This window comes from Macaca fascicularis, chromosome 14, assembly GCF_037993035.2.
Source record: "Macaca fascicularis isolate 582-1 chromosome 14, T2T-MFA8v1.1".
In the NCBI taxonomy this organism is placed as follows: Eukaryota; Metazoa; Chordata; class Mammalia; order Primates; family Cercopithecidae; genus Macaca; species Macaca fascicularis.
Genome location: NC_088388.1, coordinates 99,341,226 through 99,359,134, shown reverse-complemented (window position 1 = coordinate 99,359,134; position 17,909 = coordinate 99,341,226). Strand labels below are relative to the sequence as shown.

Sequence of the window (17,909 nt, the reverse complement as noted above, 5' to 3'; positions counted from 1 at the left end):
AAATGCGACTGCTCTAGTACATAAAAGTGCTTAGGATTTATTTGAAGCTGAGGTTTGGGATCACTTTAAGCATAGTGGAGAGCAATGGTGGGAGAAGAAGAAAACCTTTTTTTTTTTTTTTTTAACCTCTATGGCTATTTACTGGCATTTGCATTTTCAAATGTAGAAAAAATATTTTTCCTTTTGTGGCCAGAAATATATGTGTAATTTTCCATTTGAGTCAGAAGAGAATGAAGGGATAGAATACAGTGTAAGAAAAAAAAAATAACTAGAAAGCAAAACAATTTGAATGTGTGAAAAAATGTGTAACCATAGCCTTTCATTCAACACTTCTTTTTCTCTACTCCTTTTGCCTTGTCTATGCTACAAGAACCAAAGAAAATGGCTAAATGTTGAGAAATATAAAACCTCCTTACAGACAGTACTAATTAGATAGGAAGAATGAAAAAGCATCATAGGAAGGCCAGCTAGAGGTTTGCAAGGATGATTTAGAAGACATGCATGCTCTGTAGTGTGTTCCATATGCTAAAACGTTCTCTTGACTCTCCTGTTGTTCTAGTGGGCTGGATGATAGGGCATGATAGAACGTTGGCTGTCTGCAGCAGACACTTCTCACAGTGAGGGTATCTTGGGAAGTTGACTGCAGAGCTGCAAGCCAAGAGACTGTAGGGTTCTTACTATATCAACAAACATGCATTTAACTCTGAAAATATTTTCTCAATATGAAAAAAATATACTTTTTCATGATTACTAGTTTGTAAATTTCCATCTAATAAATTGATAACTCATTTAAATTAACAATGGAGGTGATATAATAAAATAGCTTCCAATAATATTGAGCATTTATGTGCCAGGCACTGTGCAAAGCTCTTTATATGCATTTAAAAATCTTATTTAATACAATGGTCAAAAGGAGTAGGTTGTGGTATCCCCATTTTATGAGTGAGAAATTTAAGCCTTAAATGACATACTTCTTGCCTATGTCCACCCTACTTTTAAGTGGCACAGTAGAACATTAATCTAGATAAAAACTCCAACCTTTCATGATAGGTGCATTTTTTTTCTTTAAAAAATACATACACACATAAGCCTATATGTATATTCATTCATGTGTGTATATATAATTCATTAAAATTTGAAATAAACTGCAAATATTGAGATGTATACCAATAGTTTTAAAGATAATAGAAATTTTATACTATAGAGAAGATCAGACCTTTCTGAATGACAAGGTACATAGTTAACTGTATCTTTTCTCCCTTTCATTTATCTTTTTTTAAATTTTTTTATTTTTTGAGACAGAGTCTGGCTCTGTGGCCCAGGCTGGAGCACAGAGGCATGATCTCGGCTCACTGCAAGCTCTGCTTCCCGGGTTTACGCCATTCTCCTGCCTCAGCCTCCTGAGTAGCTGGGACTACAGGCGCCCACCACCACGCCCGGCTAATTTTTTGTATTTTTTAGTAGAGACAGGGTTTCACCGTGTTAGCCAAGATGGTCTCAATCTCCTAACCTCGTGATCTGCCCGCCTCACCCTCGCAAAGTGCTGGGATTACAGGCGTGAGCCACTGCGCCCGGCCTTCATTTATCTTTCAGCAGTGTTAAGAACATGTAACTTATAGAATATTAAAATTCAATTATATGACAAAATTGACAATGCTGTATTTACTTTATATATTTTTCCATTTCACCCACCGTGTATATTTCAGATTCATTTCCCCACATGTGATTTTTTTCTCCCGAGTGTCATCTTTTTAAATAAAACTATTTCCATTATATTATCCCAAATTTATATATTGGTTTGATGATGTTAACACATTTCAAAAATCAAACAAGGGCTGTCTATCTTTATTTATCAATCTATCTAATTTCTAACTAAAACTTGTAAGAAAATTGCACTTAAATATAGGAGATGGAGGCAGAGCAAGTTGGCAGAATAGAAGGCTCCACTGATTGTCCCCTTGGCAAGGACGCTGCTACACATAAAAAGCACTTTGGTAAGAACCAAAAATCAGGTGAGCACTCACAGTATCTGGTTTAAACTTCAAATTGCTGAAAGATTCACTGAAGAGGTAGGAAAAACAGTCTTGAATCACTGAGACCACCATTCCTCCATCCCCCAGCAGTGGCCCCGCAACACAGAAGAGAAAATCTGTTTGCTTGGGAGAGGGAGAGTGCAGCAATTGTGAGACATTAAATTCAGTGTTGCCTGGTTATAGAAGAAAGCAAAACCAGACCAAACTCAGCTGACACCCACCCACAGAGGGAATTTATTTATTTATTTATTCATTTATTTAAATTTTTTATTTTTTTGGTGAGACAGAGTCTCGCTCTGTTGCCCAGGGTGGAGTGCAATGGTGTGATCTTGGCTCACTGCAATCTCTGCCTCCTGGGTTCAAGTGATTCTTGGGCCTCAGCCTCCCAAGTAGCTGGGATTACAGGCACCCGCTACCACGCCCGGCTAATTTTTGTATTTTTAGTAGAGATGAGGTTTCACCATGTTGGTCAGGCTGGTCTTGACTTCTGAACACAGGTGATCCACCCACCTCGGCCTCCCAAAGTGGTAGGATTACAGTTGTGAGCCACAGTGCCTGGCCCAGAGGGAATATTTAAACTAGTCCTAACCAGAGGGAAATCTCCCATCGCAGTGGTCAGAACTTGAGTTCCTGAAAGCCTCACCACCTCAGACTCGAGTGCTCTGGGGCCCTAAATAAACTTGAAAGGTAGTCTAGGCCACAAGGACTGCAACTCCTAGGCAAGTCCGTGTTGAACTGGGCTCAGAGCTAGTGGACTTGGAAAACATGTGATCTCTAAAATATCAGCTGGGGTGGAGTGCTGGGGGAGTGTTGATGCCATCCCTTTCCTTGGTCCAGGCTGCATAGCTTGAAGATCCATAAGAGATACCTTCCTCCCACTTTAGGAGAGGAGGAGGAAGAGTGGGGAGAACTTTTTCTTGCTGCTTGGATACCAGCTCAGCCACAGGAGTATAGGGCACTGGTCATGGTTGTGAAGTCCTCTTTTCAGACCCTAGCTCCTGTATGAAATTTCTAGACACATCCTGGGCAAGAAAGGAAACCACCACCTTGAAGAGAAAGACACAGTCTTGGCAGGATTAATCATCTGCTATAAAAAGTAAAGGAGAGTTTGTCTCGAACCTTAGGTACCAGCTCAGCCACAGAGGTGTAGAGAACTAAGAGGGCTCTTGGGGTCCCTGATCCCAGGAGTTGGCTCTTTGACAGCATTTCTGGACCTGCCCAAGGACAGAAGGGAGCCCACTGCCCTGAAGGGTGAGTTCTAGACCAGGCAACATTCACCAAAAGCTAACTTAAGAGACCTTGGGCCTAAAGGGAACACTGGCAGTAGACTGGCAGTACGACCCATGGGCTTTTGGTGGCAGTAACCGTGTGGTGAGGCTCTTCTACCTTTGGAAAGGAGAGGGAAGAATGGGAAGGACTGTGTCTTGTGGTTTCAGTATCAACTCAGCTGCAGTACAACAGAACACCAAGTAGACTTCTAAGGATTTTGACTCTAGTCCCTGGCTCCTGGATGGCACCTCTGGATCCGCCTAGGCCCTAGGGGATCTCACCAGCCTGAAAGGAAGGACGCTGGCCTGGCTCACTTTGCTACATGCTAGTTTTAGAGCTCTAGGGCCTTGAGCAAACATAGGCAGTTACCAGCGAGTGACTTTCAGGAGTGGTTATAGCAGGCCATAGGTGAGACCGAGTGCTGTGCTGGCTTCAGGTCTGACCCAGCACAGTTCCAGGGGTGGTGGCCTCCAGGGTACTTATGTCACTTCATCCCCAGCTCCAGGTGGCTCAGAACAAAGAGACTCCATTTGTTTGGGAGAAAGTAAGGAAAGAGAACAAGAGTCTCTGCCTGGTAATCCAGAGAATTCTTTCAGATCTTGTTCAAGTCTATCAAGGCAGTACCTCTACTAGCCTCAAAAAACTACCACATTACTGGGCTTGGGGTGTCCCCTAAAGCAGATACAGCTAGATAACCATATGCAAGTCCTTTCAAGTACCTGGAAAAGCCTGCCCAAGAAAGGCAGGTTACAAACAAGCCCAGCTTGCGAAAACTACAATAAATGCCTAACTCTTCAATGGCCAGACACAGATAAACATGTACAAGTATCAAGACCATCCAGGAAAACATGACTTCAGCAAATGAACCAAATATGGCACCGGGGACCAATCTTGGAGAAAGAGAGATATGTGACCTTTCTGACAGATAAATCAAAATAGGTGTTATGAGGAAAGTAAAAAAAAAAAAAAAAAAAAAAAAAAAAAAAAAATTAGTAGAATGCCAAGAAGGAATTCAGATTTATACCAGATAAATTTAACAAAGAGATTGAAATAATAAAGAGAATCCAGCAGAAGCTCTGCAGCTGAAAAATGCAACTGACATACTGGAGAAAGCATGAGTTTTTTAATAGTAGAATTGATCTACCAGAAGAAAGAATTAGTAAACTTTGAGATAGACTGTTTGAAAATACATAGTCATACTAGACAAAAGAAAAAAGAATAATGAAGCACACCTACAAGATTTAGAAAACAGCCACAAAAGGGCAAATCTAAGAGTTTTACCCTTAAAGATAAGGTAGAAAGAGATACGGGTATAAAGTTTATTCAAACGGGTAATATCAGAGAACTTCCCAAACCTAGAGAAAAATATTAATATTTAAGTAGAAGAAGGTTATAGAACACCAAGCAGATTCAACCTAAAGAACAATGCCTCAAGGCATTTAATAATCAAACTCCCAAAGCTCAAGGATAACGAAAGAATCCTAAAAACAGTAAGAGAAAAAAAAAATAACATAAAAAGGAGCTCCAATATGTCTGGCAGCAGACTTTCAGTGGAAACTTTACAGGCCAGGAGAGAGCGGTATGACATATTTAAAGTGCCAATGAAAAAAAAAAATTACTCTTTTACCATAGAGTAATATATCTGGTGAAAATATCCTTCAAACATGAGGAGAAATAAAGGCTTCTCAGACAAAGAAAAACTGAGGGATTTCATCAACACCAGACCTGTCCTACAAGAAGTGCTAAAGAGAATGCTTCAATCAGAAACAAAAGGACATTAATGAGCAATAAATAATCGCCTGAATGTAAAAAACTCATTGGTAATAGCAAGTACAAGGAAAACAGAACATTGTAACACTGTAACTGTGATGTATAAACTACTCTTATTCTAAGTAGAAAGACTAAATTATGAACTAACATAAAATAATAACTACAACAATATTCAAAGACATAGACAGTACAATAAGATAGAAACAGCAGAAGGTTAAAAAGGAGGTAATTAAAGTTAAGGTGTAGATTTTTTACTAGTTTTCTTTTTACTTGTTTTTTTTGTTTGCAAACAGTGATAAGTTGTTATTGGCTTAAAATCATGGGTTATAAGCTAGTATTTGCAAACCTCATGGTAACCTCAGAGCAAAAACTTACAAGAGATACACAAAAAATGAAAAGAAAATTACACCATATCATTAGAGAAAAACACCTTCACTAACAGGAAGACAGGAAGAAAGGAAAGAAGGAAGAATAGACCACAAAACAACCAGAAAACAAATAATAAAATGGCAGGAGTAAGTCCTTACTTATCAATAATAACACTGCACGTAAATGGACTAATCTCTCTACTCAAAAGACAGAGTGGCTGAATGGTTAAAAAAAATAATACACAACAACCTGTTTCCTATAAGCAACACAATTCACCTATAAAGACACTCATAGATTGAAAATACAGTGATAGAAAAACATATTTCATGCCAGTGGAAATCACAAAAGAGCAGTAGTAGCTATATTCATATCAGAAAAAAATAAATTTCAAGACAAAAACTATAAGAAGACATAAAGAAATTCACCATATAAAGATAAAGGGGTGAATTCAGCAAGAGGATATAACAATTTGAAATACATATGCACTCAATGCTTGAGTACCCAGATATATACAGGAAATATGAGAGGTAAGGAAAGAGAGATACGCCTCGCTGCAACAATAGCTGGAGACTTTAATACCTAACTTTCAGCACTAGATAGACCTTCCAGACAGAAAATCAACAAAGAAAGATTGGATTTAATCTATACTATGGAACAAACTGACCTAATAAATATTTACAAAACATTTTATCCAACGGCTGAAGAATACACATTCTTTTCGTCAGCACATAGATTATTCTCAAGGATAGACCGTATGTTAGGTCGCAAAAACATGCTCCCGAATGACCCATGGGTCAATGAAGAAATTAAGAAGGGAATTGAAAAATTTCTTGAGACAAAAGATAATGGAATCACAGCATACCTGTGGGATACAGCAAAAGCAATACTAAGAGGAAAGTTCATAGCTATAAGTGCCTACATCATTAAAAAAAAAAAAAAAGAAAAAGAAAAACTTCAAATCAACAGCCTAATGATGGATCCTAAGGAGCTAGAAAAGCAAGAGTAAACCAAACCCAAAATTAGTAGAAGAAAAATATAATAAAGATCAGAGCAGAAATAAATGAAATTGAAATGAAGAAAACAATACAAAAGATCAATAGAAAAAAAAGGTTTTTTTCTTAAGTTAAAATGAACAAATCTTTAGCCAGACTAAGAAAAAAAGAGAGTACACAGATAATCAAAATCGCACATGAAAAGGAGACATTATATCTGACACTGCAGAAATTCAAAGGATCATTAGTAGCTACTATGAGCAACTATGTGTCAATAAATTGGAATATCTGGAAGAAATGGACAAATTCCTAGACACATACAACCTATCAAGATTGAACCATGAATAAATTCAAAATGTAAGCAGATCAATAATGTGTGATTGAAGCTGTAATAAATGGACATCCAGAAAAAGCCTCAGACTCAATGGCTTCACTGCTGAATTCTACCAAACATTGCTCTGGAAGGGGAACAACACACACTGGGGCCTATTATGGGGATGGGGGAGAGGGGAGGGATGGCACTGGGAGTTATACCTGATGTAAATGACGAGTTGATGGGTGCTGATGAGTTGATGGGTGCAGCACACCAACATGGCACAAGTATACATATGTAACAAACCTGCACGTTGTACACATGTACCCTAGAACTTAAAGTATAATAAAGAAAAAATAAAAATAAAAATATAAAAAAGAACTAATACCAATTCTACTCAAACTATTTCAAAAAAATAGAGGAGGAGGGAACACTTCCAAATTCATTCTGTGAGGCCAGTATTACCCTGGTACCAAAAATAGACAAAGACATATCAAGAAAGAGAAAGAAAAAAAACTGTAGACTGGTATCACTGGTAAGTATTGATGCAAAATTTATCAACAAAATACTAGCAAACTGAATTCAACAACACATTAAAAATTCATTCATCATGACCAAGTGGAATTTATCCCTGGGATGCAAGGCCAATTCAACATACACAAATAAATCAATGTGATACATTATTATCAATAGAATGAAGGACAAAACACCTATGATAATTTCAAGTGATGCTGAAAAAGCATTTGATAAAATTTAATATCTCTTCCTGATAAAAACTCTCAATAAAGTGGGTACAGAAGGAGTATAACTCAACATCATAAAAATCATATATGATGAACTCAAGCTAGTATTATATTAAATGGGGAAAGACTGAAAGCTTTTCCTCCTAGATCTGGAACATGACAAGGATGCCCACTTTCACCACTGTTTTTCAGCATAGTACTGGAAGTCCTAGCTAGAGCAATCAGACAAGAGAAAGAAATAAAAGGCATCCAAATTGGAAAGGAAGACATCAACTTTTTCTTGTTTGCAGATGATATAATCATATGTTTAGGAAAATCTAAAGACCCCATCCAAAAACAATTAGAACTGATGATCAAATTCAGTAAATTTTCAGGATACAAAATCAACATACAAAAATCAGTAGCATTTTTATATGCAAACTGTGAACAATCTGAAAAAGAAATCAAGAAACTAATCTTATTTACAATAGCTACAGATAAAATACAACACCTGGGAATTAACCAAATAAGTGAAAGATCTCTATAACAAAAACTATAAAACACTGATGCAATAAATTGAAAATGACACAAAATAATAGATATTCCATGTTCATGAATTATAAGAAACAATATTGCTAAAATGTCCATACTATCCAAAGCAATCTAGAGATTTAATGTAATCCCTATCAAAATAACAATGATATTTTTTACAGAAATAGAAAAACCAATGCTTAAGTTTATATCAGATGACAAAAGAGCTAGAATAGCCAAAACTATCCTAAGCCAAAAGAACAAAACTGGTGGAATCACATTACCAGACTTCAAATTATACTTGAGAGCTACAGTGATCAAAACAGCATGGCACTGGCATAAAAACAGACATATGGACCAATGGAACATAATAGAGGACCCCAACATAAATCCATACATCTACAGTGAACTTATTTTCCATAAAAGTTCTCAGAACATACATCAAGGAAAGGACAGTTTGTTCACTAAATAGTTCTGGGAAAATTGGATATCTATATGCAGAAAAATGAAACTAGATCCTGTCTCTTGCTATATTTGAAGACCTCAAAATATGAAACTACTACAGGAAAACATTGGGAAAACTCTCCAAGACAATGGAGTAGGCAAAGACTTCTTCAGCAATATACCACAAGCACAGGAAACTAAAGCAAAAATAGACAAATGGGATAATTTAAATAGCTTCTGCACAGCAAAGAAAACAGTAAACAAAGGGAAGAGACAACCCACAGAATGGAAGAAAATATTTGCAAACTATCTGCCAAAGGATTAATAAATAGAATATATAAAGAGGTCAAACAACTATATAGGAAAAAATCTAAAAATCCAATTTAAAAAATGGGCAAAATATTTGAATAGATATTTCTCAAAAGAAGACATATAAATGGCAAATAGGCATATGAAAATGTGCTCAACATCATTGATCATCAGGGGAATGCAAATCAAAACTTCAATAAGATATTTCACCCCAGTTTACTTGGCTTATATCCAAAAGACAGGCAATAATAAATGCTAGTGAGGATGTAGAGAAAAGGGAGCCCTCATACACTGTTGGTGGGGATATAAATTAGTACAACACTATGGAGAACAGTTTGGAGGTTCCTTAGAAAAACTAAAAATAGAGCTACCATACGGTCTAGCAATCCCACTCCTAGGTATATACCCAAAAGAAAGGAAGTTAGTTTATTGAAGTGATATCTGCACTCCCATGTTTATTACAGTAATATTCACCATAGCCAAGATCTGGAAGCAACTTAAATGTCCATCAGCAGATGAATGGATAAAGAAAATGTGGTACTTGTACACATGTAGTATTATTGAGCTCCACAAAAGAATGAAATTCTGTTATTTGCAACAACATGGATGGATCTGGAGGTCATCATGTTAAGTGAAATAAGCCAGGCACAGAAAGACAAACATCACCTGTTCTCACTCATTGGTATGAGCTAAAAATTAAAACAATCAAACTCATGTAAATAGAGAGTAGAAGGATGGTTACCAGAGGCTGGGAAGTGTAGTTGGTAGTTGGGGGTTGGGGGGAAGGGAAGACGGTTAATGGATATAAAAAAATAGTTAAAAAGAATAAATAAGACCTAGTATTTGCTAGCATAACAGGATGACTGTAGTAAAAAATAATTTAATTGTACATTTTAAACTGACTAAAAGTGTATTATTGGATTGTGTGAAACACAAGGGATAGATGCTTGAGGGGATGAATACCCTATGTATCCTGATGTAATTACTAAGCATTGTATGCCTGTATTAAAATATCTCATGTAACCCCAAAATATATACACCTACTGTGTACCCACATAAATTAAAAATTAAATGCGTGCATAAAAGTAAAAATATATATTTGTATTATTATTTTGACATCCTAATACTAAGAAATTGGACTGAGCCAATTATCTCATCTTTGCTGACTGCCAAGAGTGTTTCTTTCCCATTTGTTTATTTTTTGAGAGACAGTCTCACTCTGTCACCCAGGCTGGAGTGCAGTGGTGCAATGTCTGCTCAGTGCAACCTCTGCCTCCCGGGTTCTCATGCCTCAGTCATCCGAATAGCTAAAATTACAGGCCTGTGCCACCATGCCTGGCTGATATTTGTATTTTTAGCAGAGATGGTTTTTGCCATGTTGGCCGGGCTGGTCTTGAATTCCTGGACTCAGATGATCCCTATGCTTCAGCATCCCAAAGTGCTAAGATTACAGGCATGAGCCACCATGCCTGATCGAGTGTTTCTCAATGACTGGACAATTCAAAATATACTCTTTATAAAAATTGTAAAGAAAAATTCTGTTTTTTGGTATGCAGAAAAGAAGCAATTCTATGGCAGAAATGATTTGCTACACTGCTTTGGAATTTAGAATATTCTATTAAATAAGTGAACCTTAAAGAGGCATACCACTTACAATTCAACATCCCTAATGTGAGACCTTTTCTCTCCCAAGCAGCTCTATTTTCAAAGTTTAGTTGGCCCTTTAGAACAGCATTATCTTTTAAAATACTAGATATGTACTTAATAGAGGCAGAGTGCATCATTTGAGAGGATGTCTCAAGATATTGGTGTCTCTTTAAATCTGTGCTGCCTGACAAAACAGGCACATAATTCAACACTTGGTTCAACACCATTAGTAGCTCTAGCCCTATGTATGTGGTACCACAGTACAAGAAGCATAAAGTACGCAATACAAATCTTCCTCAACTCACTTTCAAAGGAGAGTACTTCGTGCATTTTTCATAGTACTTCTCTTCCATAAGATTTTAATGGACTAAAGTATGTCATGTATATAGAACTCATGATAAAATAGAGACAGGCAATACATGATTGAGGTAGCTGCAGAAATAGACATTAGATCGAGACTATCCTGGCTAACATGGTGAAACCCCGTCTCTACTAAAAATACAAAAAACTAGCCGGGCGTGGTGGCGGGCGCCTGTAGTCTCAGCTACTTGGGAGGCTGAGGCGGGAGAATGGCGTGAACCCGGGAGGCGGAGCTTGCAGTGAGCCGAGATCACGCCACTGCACTCCAGCCTGGGAGACACAGCGAGACTCCGTCTCAAAAAAAAAAAAAAAAAAAAAAAAAAAAAAAAAAAAATGTAGAATCTGAATACACTTTAGCTTGAAATGTAAAAGTGATTTTGCTAAAATGCTTTTTATAGCACAAGGAGATTTATACCATAAAAAGTTGAAAAGGATTATTCATCCCAAATGGATTATTTATTTTTGAAATGAATATTTATAGAGAGCCTCTGAATTAGGCAGCAATCTTTGCCTTTGTTTAAACACAATTAACAATATGCAAAGTAAGGCAGCGCTTTTTAGAAAATATGTGAGCATAAGTACTACTATTGGCAGTCATTTCAGTATCTGCACAGTGAGTACATAAAATGAAGAACAACTAACCTGTTATGCTCTTAATTAATGAACACCTGTACACAATGAAAGCAAGGCTGGTTTTATGGATGCATGAAAATCCAACCAGGCAATTAATGTTTAATTTAGAATTCATGCTATTGAAAAGGTAGCAGAAAAAACAACTTATAACAGGCAAATCACAAAAGCGGAGAAGTTGGATTTTCTGTGGATGAATCTTTTCCAACATATTTAAGCCATTTTACCTTTTTTTTTTTTTGGTTGTTTAATTTTTATATGGAAAAAACTGAACATCTTTTGTATTGTTATTTAATTTTAATGTGATAATTTGATCATGTGGAATTTTTTTTTAAATTAAACTTTTAAGTTCAGGGGTACATGTGCAGGTTTGTTACACAGGTAAACTTATGACATGGGGGTTTGTTGTACAGGTAATTTCATCACCCAGGTATTTAAGCCTTTGAGCATACACCCAGTAATGGGAATATCGGGTCAAATGTTATTTCTGTTTTTAGGTCTTTGAGGAGTTGTCACACTTTCTTCCACAATGGTTGACCTAATTTATACTCCCACCAACAGAGTATAAGTGTTCCTTTTTCTCTGCAACCTTGCCAGCATGTTATATTTTGACTTTTTAGTAATAGCCACTGTGATTGGCATGAGATGGTATCTTATTTGTGGTTTTAATATCATTGCATTTTGCATTTCTCTGATGATCAGTGATGTTGAGCTTTTTCTCATATGATTGTTGGCCACATGTATGTCTTCTTTTGAAAAGTGTCTACTCGTGTCTTTTGTGCACTTTCTAATGGGGCTGTTTGTTTTTTCTTGTAAATTTCTTTAAGTTCCTTGTAGATGCTGGATATTAGACCTTATCAGATATAGAGTTTGCAAAAATTTTCTCATATTCTGTGGGTTATCTGTTTACTCTGTTGACAGTTTCTTTTGCTGTGCAGAAGCTCTTAAGTTTAATTAGATCCCATTTGTCAATTTTTGTTTTTGTTGTAATTGCTTTTGTCATCTTCATCATGAAATCTTTGCCCGTTCCTATGACCAGAATGGTATTACCTAGGTGTTTTTTCTTGGATTTTGATAGTTTTGTACCTTACATTTAAGTCTTTAATCCATCTTGAGTTAATTTTTGTATATGGTGAAAGGAAGTGGTCAAGTTTCAATCTTCTGCATATGGCTAGCCAGTTATCTCAGCATGATTTATTGAATAGGGAATCCTTTCCCCAGTGCTTGTTTTTGTCAGGTTTGTCGAAGATCACATGGTTGTAGGAGTTAGTCCATATTTCTGCACTCTCTAGTCTGTTCCACTCATCTATGTCTGTTTTAGTACCAGTACCATGCTGTTTTCGTTACTGTAGCCCTGTAGTACAGTTTGAAGTTGGGTAATATGTTGCCTCTGGCTTTCTTTTTTTTTGCTTAGAATTGCCTTCACTATTTGGACTCTTTTTTGATTCATATGAATTTTAAAATAGTTTTGGTAGTTCAGTGAAGAATGTCAATGGTAGTTTAATAGAAATACCATGAACTCTATACATTGCTTTGGGTAGCATGTTCATTTTAACAATACTGAATCTTTCTATGAGTGCTAGCGGGTTCCTGGGTGCCTGTCTCCCTGGGGACATTCACCACAGTGGCGGAGGCAATGTAGTGGGGGTTGGGCCTGGGGTGAGGGTGGTGGTGGTGGTGGGGTGCCTGATGATAACCGTGTGCCTCCTTGCACCGGAGGTGGTGTTGGCTGGGGGTGGGGCACTGACATGTGCAGGTCTGGGTGTCTTCTCTGCTCTGCAAGCCGGAAGGGTCACTCAGGGTGGGGGAGGATCTGCTGTTCTCTGCACATTCTGAACGTAAGGGTGGGGTACTTGTTGGGGTGGGGCTTGCTGGCTCTGAACCTACCAAAACTCTGTCTGCAATGGCCGTTGACAGGGGAAGGGGTAGCAGACTGCACCACCAGGTGCTGTCAGGGCAAGGAAAGCAAATCCAAACCCCCACCCCTACCCCTAAGCAGACACGCCCAGCAAACTCATGTGGGAGTTGCCCCATGGAGGAATGTGGGGGACGCTGCGGCTGCAGTGTGAGGAAAGACTGTGCGGGCTGGTGAGTGGCCATAGGAGCCGCCCCGCTTGAGCTCTCTGTCTTGCAGTCAGGGTCCGCCAGAGCAGAAGCTATGATGAGGCCTCCCAAGGCTCCCGAGGGTGCTGTGCATGCAGGTGTGGCCATACTGAGGCCCTTGGAGAGGCCAGCAGACTAACGTGTTGCTCAGGTCAGACTGGCCCCATCTGATGGGCAAAATTGCCTTACAGAGTTCAGGACAAACAAAAAGTTCCCCTAGGGCCAAAGTCTCCTATGGAGCAAATCAGACCTAGGGGGATGGTCATCCCTGACCATGCTCCACTACAGATGCTCTTGCACCAAACCCTCTGTGCTCCACATCAGCTGGCATGCAGCTCCTACCACTTCTCTATGCAGCTCTCCTTGCCAAGTCGAGAGTCCATGGTGGTCTAGGGGGTCTCCTGCTGCTGCGGTTTCAGAGGCCTGTGGCAAGAGTGGGTTGCTCCTTGCCAGTTCAACTCACCAATTCCCCCAGAGCTGTTGGGGGCTAGAAATAAGTCCGGGTGTGCTGTAGCCCCGCATAGGGTTCCCAACTTTCTCCCCCAATCAGCCCAGTCTCTGTGTCTTCCCTCTGTCCACTCTCAATGCCTTCCCTGTGAAGATCTGTTAGGAGCACGCCAGTCCTCTGGGTCCCTCAGTAGGAGCTGTTCCATTTATCTGAGTCTAGTGGACCATCTTGGGATTTGTTTTCTTTCTTTTCCCTCACTTCCTCCCTCCCTCCCTCCATTCTCCTTCCCTCCTAGAGAGCCATAATATGTTTTAGAGAAAAAGTCAGCTGTTTTGATTGTTTATTTTAATGATTATAAGCTCTGTTCAATTTGTTAGAGGTCAAAAGTCATATTTTGTCATATTTTTGTTTCGGTTCTATAACTGTAATACACAATGGACACAGTTAATTCTTCGTCTTGTATGTACACGCGTATCTGACCTATGTACTGGTGTGCGTACGGGGCTATAAAGGAAAAAAATGTTCCCTTTACAAATATGACATGTTGAGTACCAGTACCAAACACTGTTCTAGGTTTCAGTGTAGGGCAGTGAACCTATATGACAAATCTTCATTTTCAGTGCACTTTTATTTGAGACTCATGTATTATCATTGAGCATAAATCATTAGCATTTGTTATTTTTTCCTCCCTGTACCTATCCCTGATCCTCCTCTTTCTATTGTTTTCATATTGTTCTTATCAACACTATTAATGTTTGTTTGTGTTCCCCTAAGTAAATGTGTAACCAGACACTTTCTTAATATACAATATTAGGGGGACATAAAAGATAGACCTCAATGAGACTTTGTCCAACGTCATAAAAAATCTACACAGAAAATTTCTGTATTCCTTATTTCTTTATTTTTCTGCTCCTTCCATGTGATAAGCAAGATATCTTAAAATTCAAATAGAGCTGTTAATTCCTCAGTCATTAGAAACATTTTATCAGATGTGCTTTTTCTAAAAGATGAGAATAATGTAATGTTTTAAAGTCAAGGAGCAGATTGGTATTTATTTTACATATAAACTTCAAGAAGGCAGTAGGTCAAGGAAGGACCATGTTTACTTTTTGCAAAGTGTAATTTATATGGGTTTGGTGGTGAAGGGTAACATAAAAGAGTTCTAAGGAAGTACACTGTAATTCAAGTAAAGTATCACTGGAGAAAAAGAAGGGGAGCAGATTTATTCTGAATCTTAAGGGTATGCTATATTGAATGAGTATATTATGAGAAGAATAAATGAACTGCTTCAGTTTCATGGTAACCTGAAGATCAGTGCAAGGATTGGGAGAAAATGTAAGCATTTAGATGGTTGTATTTGTGGAAACAAGGAGAAAAAGTTCTGAGAACAAATAAAATGAAATAATTGTTTTAAAGAAAATAATTTTATGATGTTTAGGTAGATGAATCAGGACAAATTATGCTAAGGCAAGCAGTGGAGCAATCATGGTGAATTCACCTTAGTTTCAAGACGATTAGAAGCATACCAAATCCAATCTGACTATTCCAAATGTTTACCTGCTTCATTTGTGCGGATCATTCGAGATGGGGTGCTTGGATCTCCTGTCCCAATAGGGTTGGTGGCCACCACTCGAAATTCGTATTCCACCCAGGGATTTAGGTCCACAGCCATGGCTGACTCCATGTCCCCTGTTATGATTTCTGGCACTATAGAAAGGAAGGAAATTTCATGTCACTAGGAGGACTGGAAAAATGCTACAAATGGCAATCAAGAGTATTAATGCTACTGACAGAATCAGCAGGCTAAAGCATATCTCCTCACAACACGTGGTCATGGTGTCACCTCCAATGTCATTAGTAAAATGAAAATCAATCTTCAGGGAGTAAGCACTTGCATATGTCAAAGTTTGTTGGAGTTAATTAAAACTCTTCCATTTTATCTTTACACAAAACTTGCCATTATGTACACTAATAATTATTTCACCAATCCCTCAGCCCCAGATAAGGGGCCAATTAGAACTATAATTTAAACAGTTTTCTTTCCATTTCTAGGAAATTTCTTGAGCAGTTTGCTCTCCCCGTTCTGGCAAACATGTTTAGTCACTTGGTAATTCCAAGCAGCAAATTAACAATATATCTGTTTAATTTAAAAAACACAGTTTGTGATATCTGAGTAGAAACACTGAATTCTTCTTAGAGTGACTTTTGTACTACATTTAAATTTTTGTCAGGGCATAACATTGTTTGTCAGTACAGTTACCATTGGTGAAGTGTTTATACATGGCATACATGCTTCGTTTTGGACTGCTTTTCTTGTTCACTCATCTCTGCTGTCTAGGAAATGTTTCTAAACATTTGTTACAGGAGTGAAAAGGCAGTATGTGGAGAATCTCCCTTGCAGCATGCAAAGATCCTCTGGATTTATATCAGTCTTGGATTTCTTTGTAGGCATAGCAGTACAGCCGGGATGGGAGTTTGGGGTCTTGATTTGAGGACTCAATTCTGTTTTACCGCTGCAAGGTGCTATGAAATTGTCTTGAATTTTCCATGAAAATCTCTTCTGAAAGGTACCAAAAGAATGTTACCAAATAAGTAGCTCTGTGAAAGGTGAATGCTCAGAGCATAGGCAGCGTGAGCTGCCCGACAAATCTCACAGCACTGCAGAGCTGCTGTGTTTTCTTAAAGCAGTGACAGGAAGACGTGGAAAAACAAAAACAGTGTGTCCCCTCTTGCTGAACTGGCAACTGAGCAGTACGCTTGGAGTCTAAGAGGTGGGTGAGGGAAAGGCCACTGTCAGACCACAGCTTGGCGAAATGTCAAGCTATGCTTGACAAACATACAAAAGAGAAGAAGAGATTTCCAGATAATGCTCAGCCTTTTGTAGCCCAGAGCCTACACTGTATCACTAATGCTTACATTGAGAGCACCAGGACTTAACATCACTGTTTAATTTACTTATATTTATGTAAGTCATCTCAAGTAACTCCAGACATCTGGACCATGCTCATCCCTTTTATTCTAATCTCCAGAGAATTCTGCCACTTTCCTCTTCTGCCCAGCTCATATCTCTTCCTCATTCTTGAAGTTCTTCCACTGTGACACTTGGAATTTATGATCTGTCATTAGCAAAATCCCCTGTATACTTAATCTCCTCTCTGGGCATATCTACAACTTTTTACTCCAATAGAAACTAAGAAATTTTACCCTTATTAAGGGGTGGACCTCTTAAGATATCATGGAGAAAAAGAATCAGCCCTTTTTTCCTCTCTCTCCCACATCTCTAATGGATGTTTCCCATCAGCATACAAGCATGCAGATGTTTTTCTCTGAAAAACAAAACTAAGGTCTCAACATTTCCTCTCCTTCCAGCCTTCACTCAGTTTCTCTGATTCTTTTGAGAGTTGTTTGTGCTATTACTTACTGTCTGCAATTATTTTTCTTCCATTCTCTCTTGAACCTATGCCAGTCAGACTCTTACCTCCAGTTTTCCATCATACTGCCTTCTGTCAAGATTACCAATGAATGGTCTCTGTTACTGAAACCTTAAGGCCAGATCTCTGTTACTCATCTTACTTGAACTATCATCATCCTTTGACACAGTTGATCATCCTTTGAAATACTTTTCGAAACTTCTGGTTCTCTCCCACCTGATTATGCCTTCTCAGTCTCCACTGCTGATTTCTTTTTGTCTTCCTGGTGCAACTTGGCTCTACGATTTTCCATTTTCTTACTCCATGGTGATTTATCCAGCCTCATGGTTTTAGATACCCTCTATGCTGATAACTCTAATATTTTTAATGAACCTCTTCCCTACATTTCAGACTCATACGTTCAATGGCATATTATTAATAGACATTACTATTTGAATAGATTTCTGCAGTATTCTTATCCAGGGAATGACAATTGCTTTCTTACAGATGTTGTATCCCAAATCTTCAGGCCATCCTGGACTCCTTTCTTTCTCCCCTG

The 17,909-nt window shown here is 38.3% G+C and overlaps 1 protein-coding gene across 3 annotated transcripts in view; it reads right to left on the bottom strand.

The window, feature by feature from the left end:
* CNTN5 (contactin 5) overlaps positions 1-17,909 on the bottom strand; it is a 1,343,675-nt gene that overhangs the window by 68,099 nt on the left and 1,257,667 nt on the right. For all 3 annotated transcript variants that reach the window (XR_012422789.1, XM_005579428.4, XM_065528914.1), the window contains one exon: positions 15,498-15,647. Coding sequence is in view for 2 of the 3 variants with exons in the window: in XM_005579428.4 (XP_005579485.3) it covers positions 15,498-15,647 (150 nt within the window). In the remaining variant the exon portion in view is untranslated. The remainder of the gene's footprint in view (positions 1-15,497; positions 15,648-17,909) is intronic.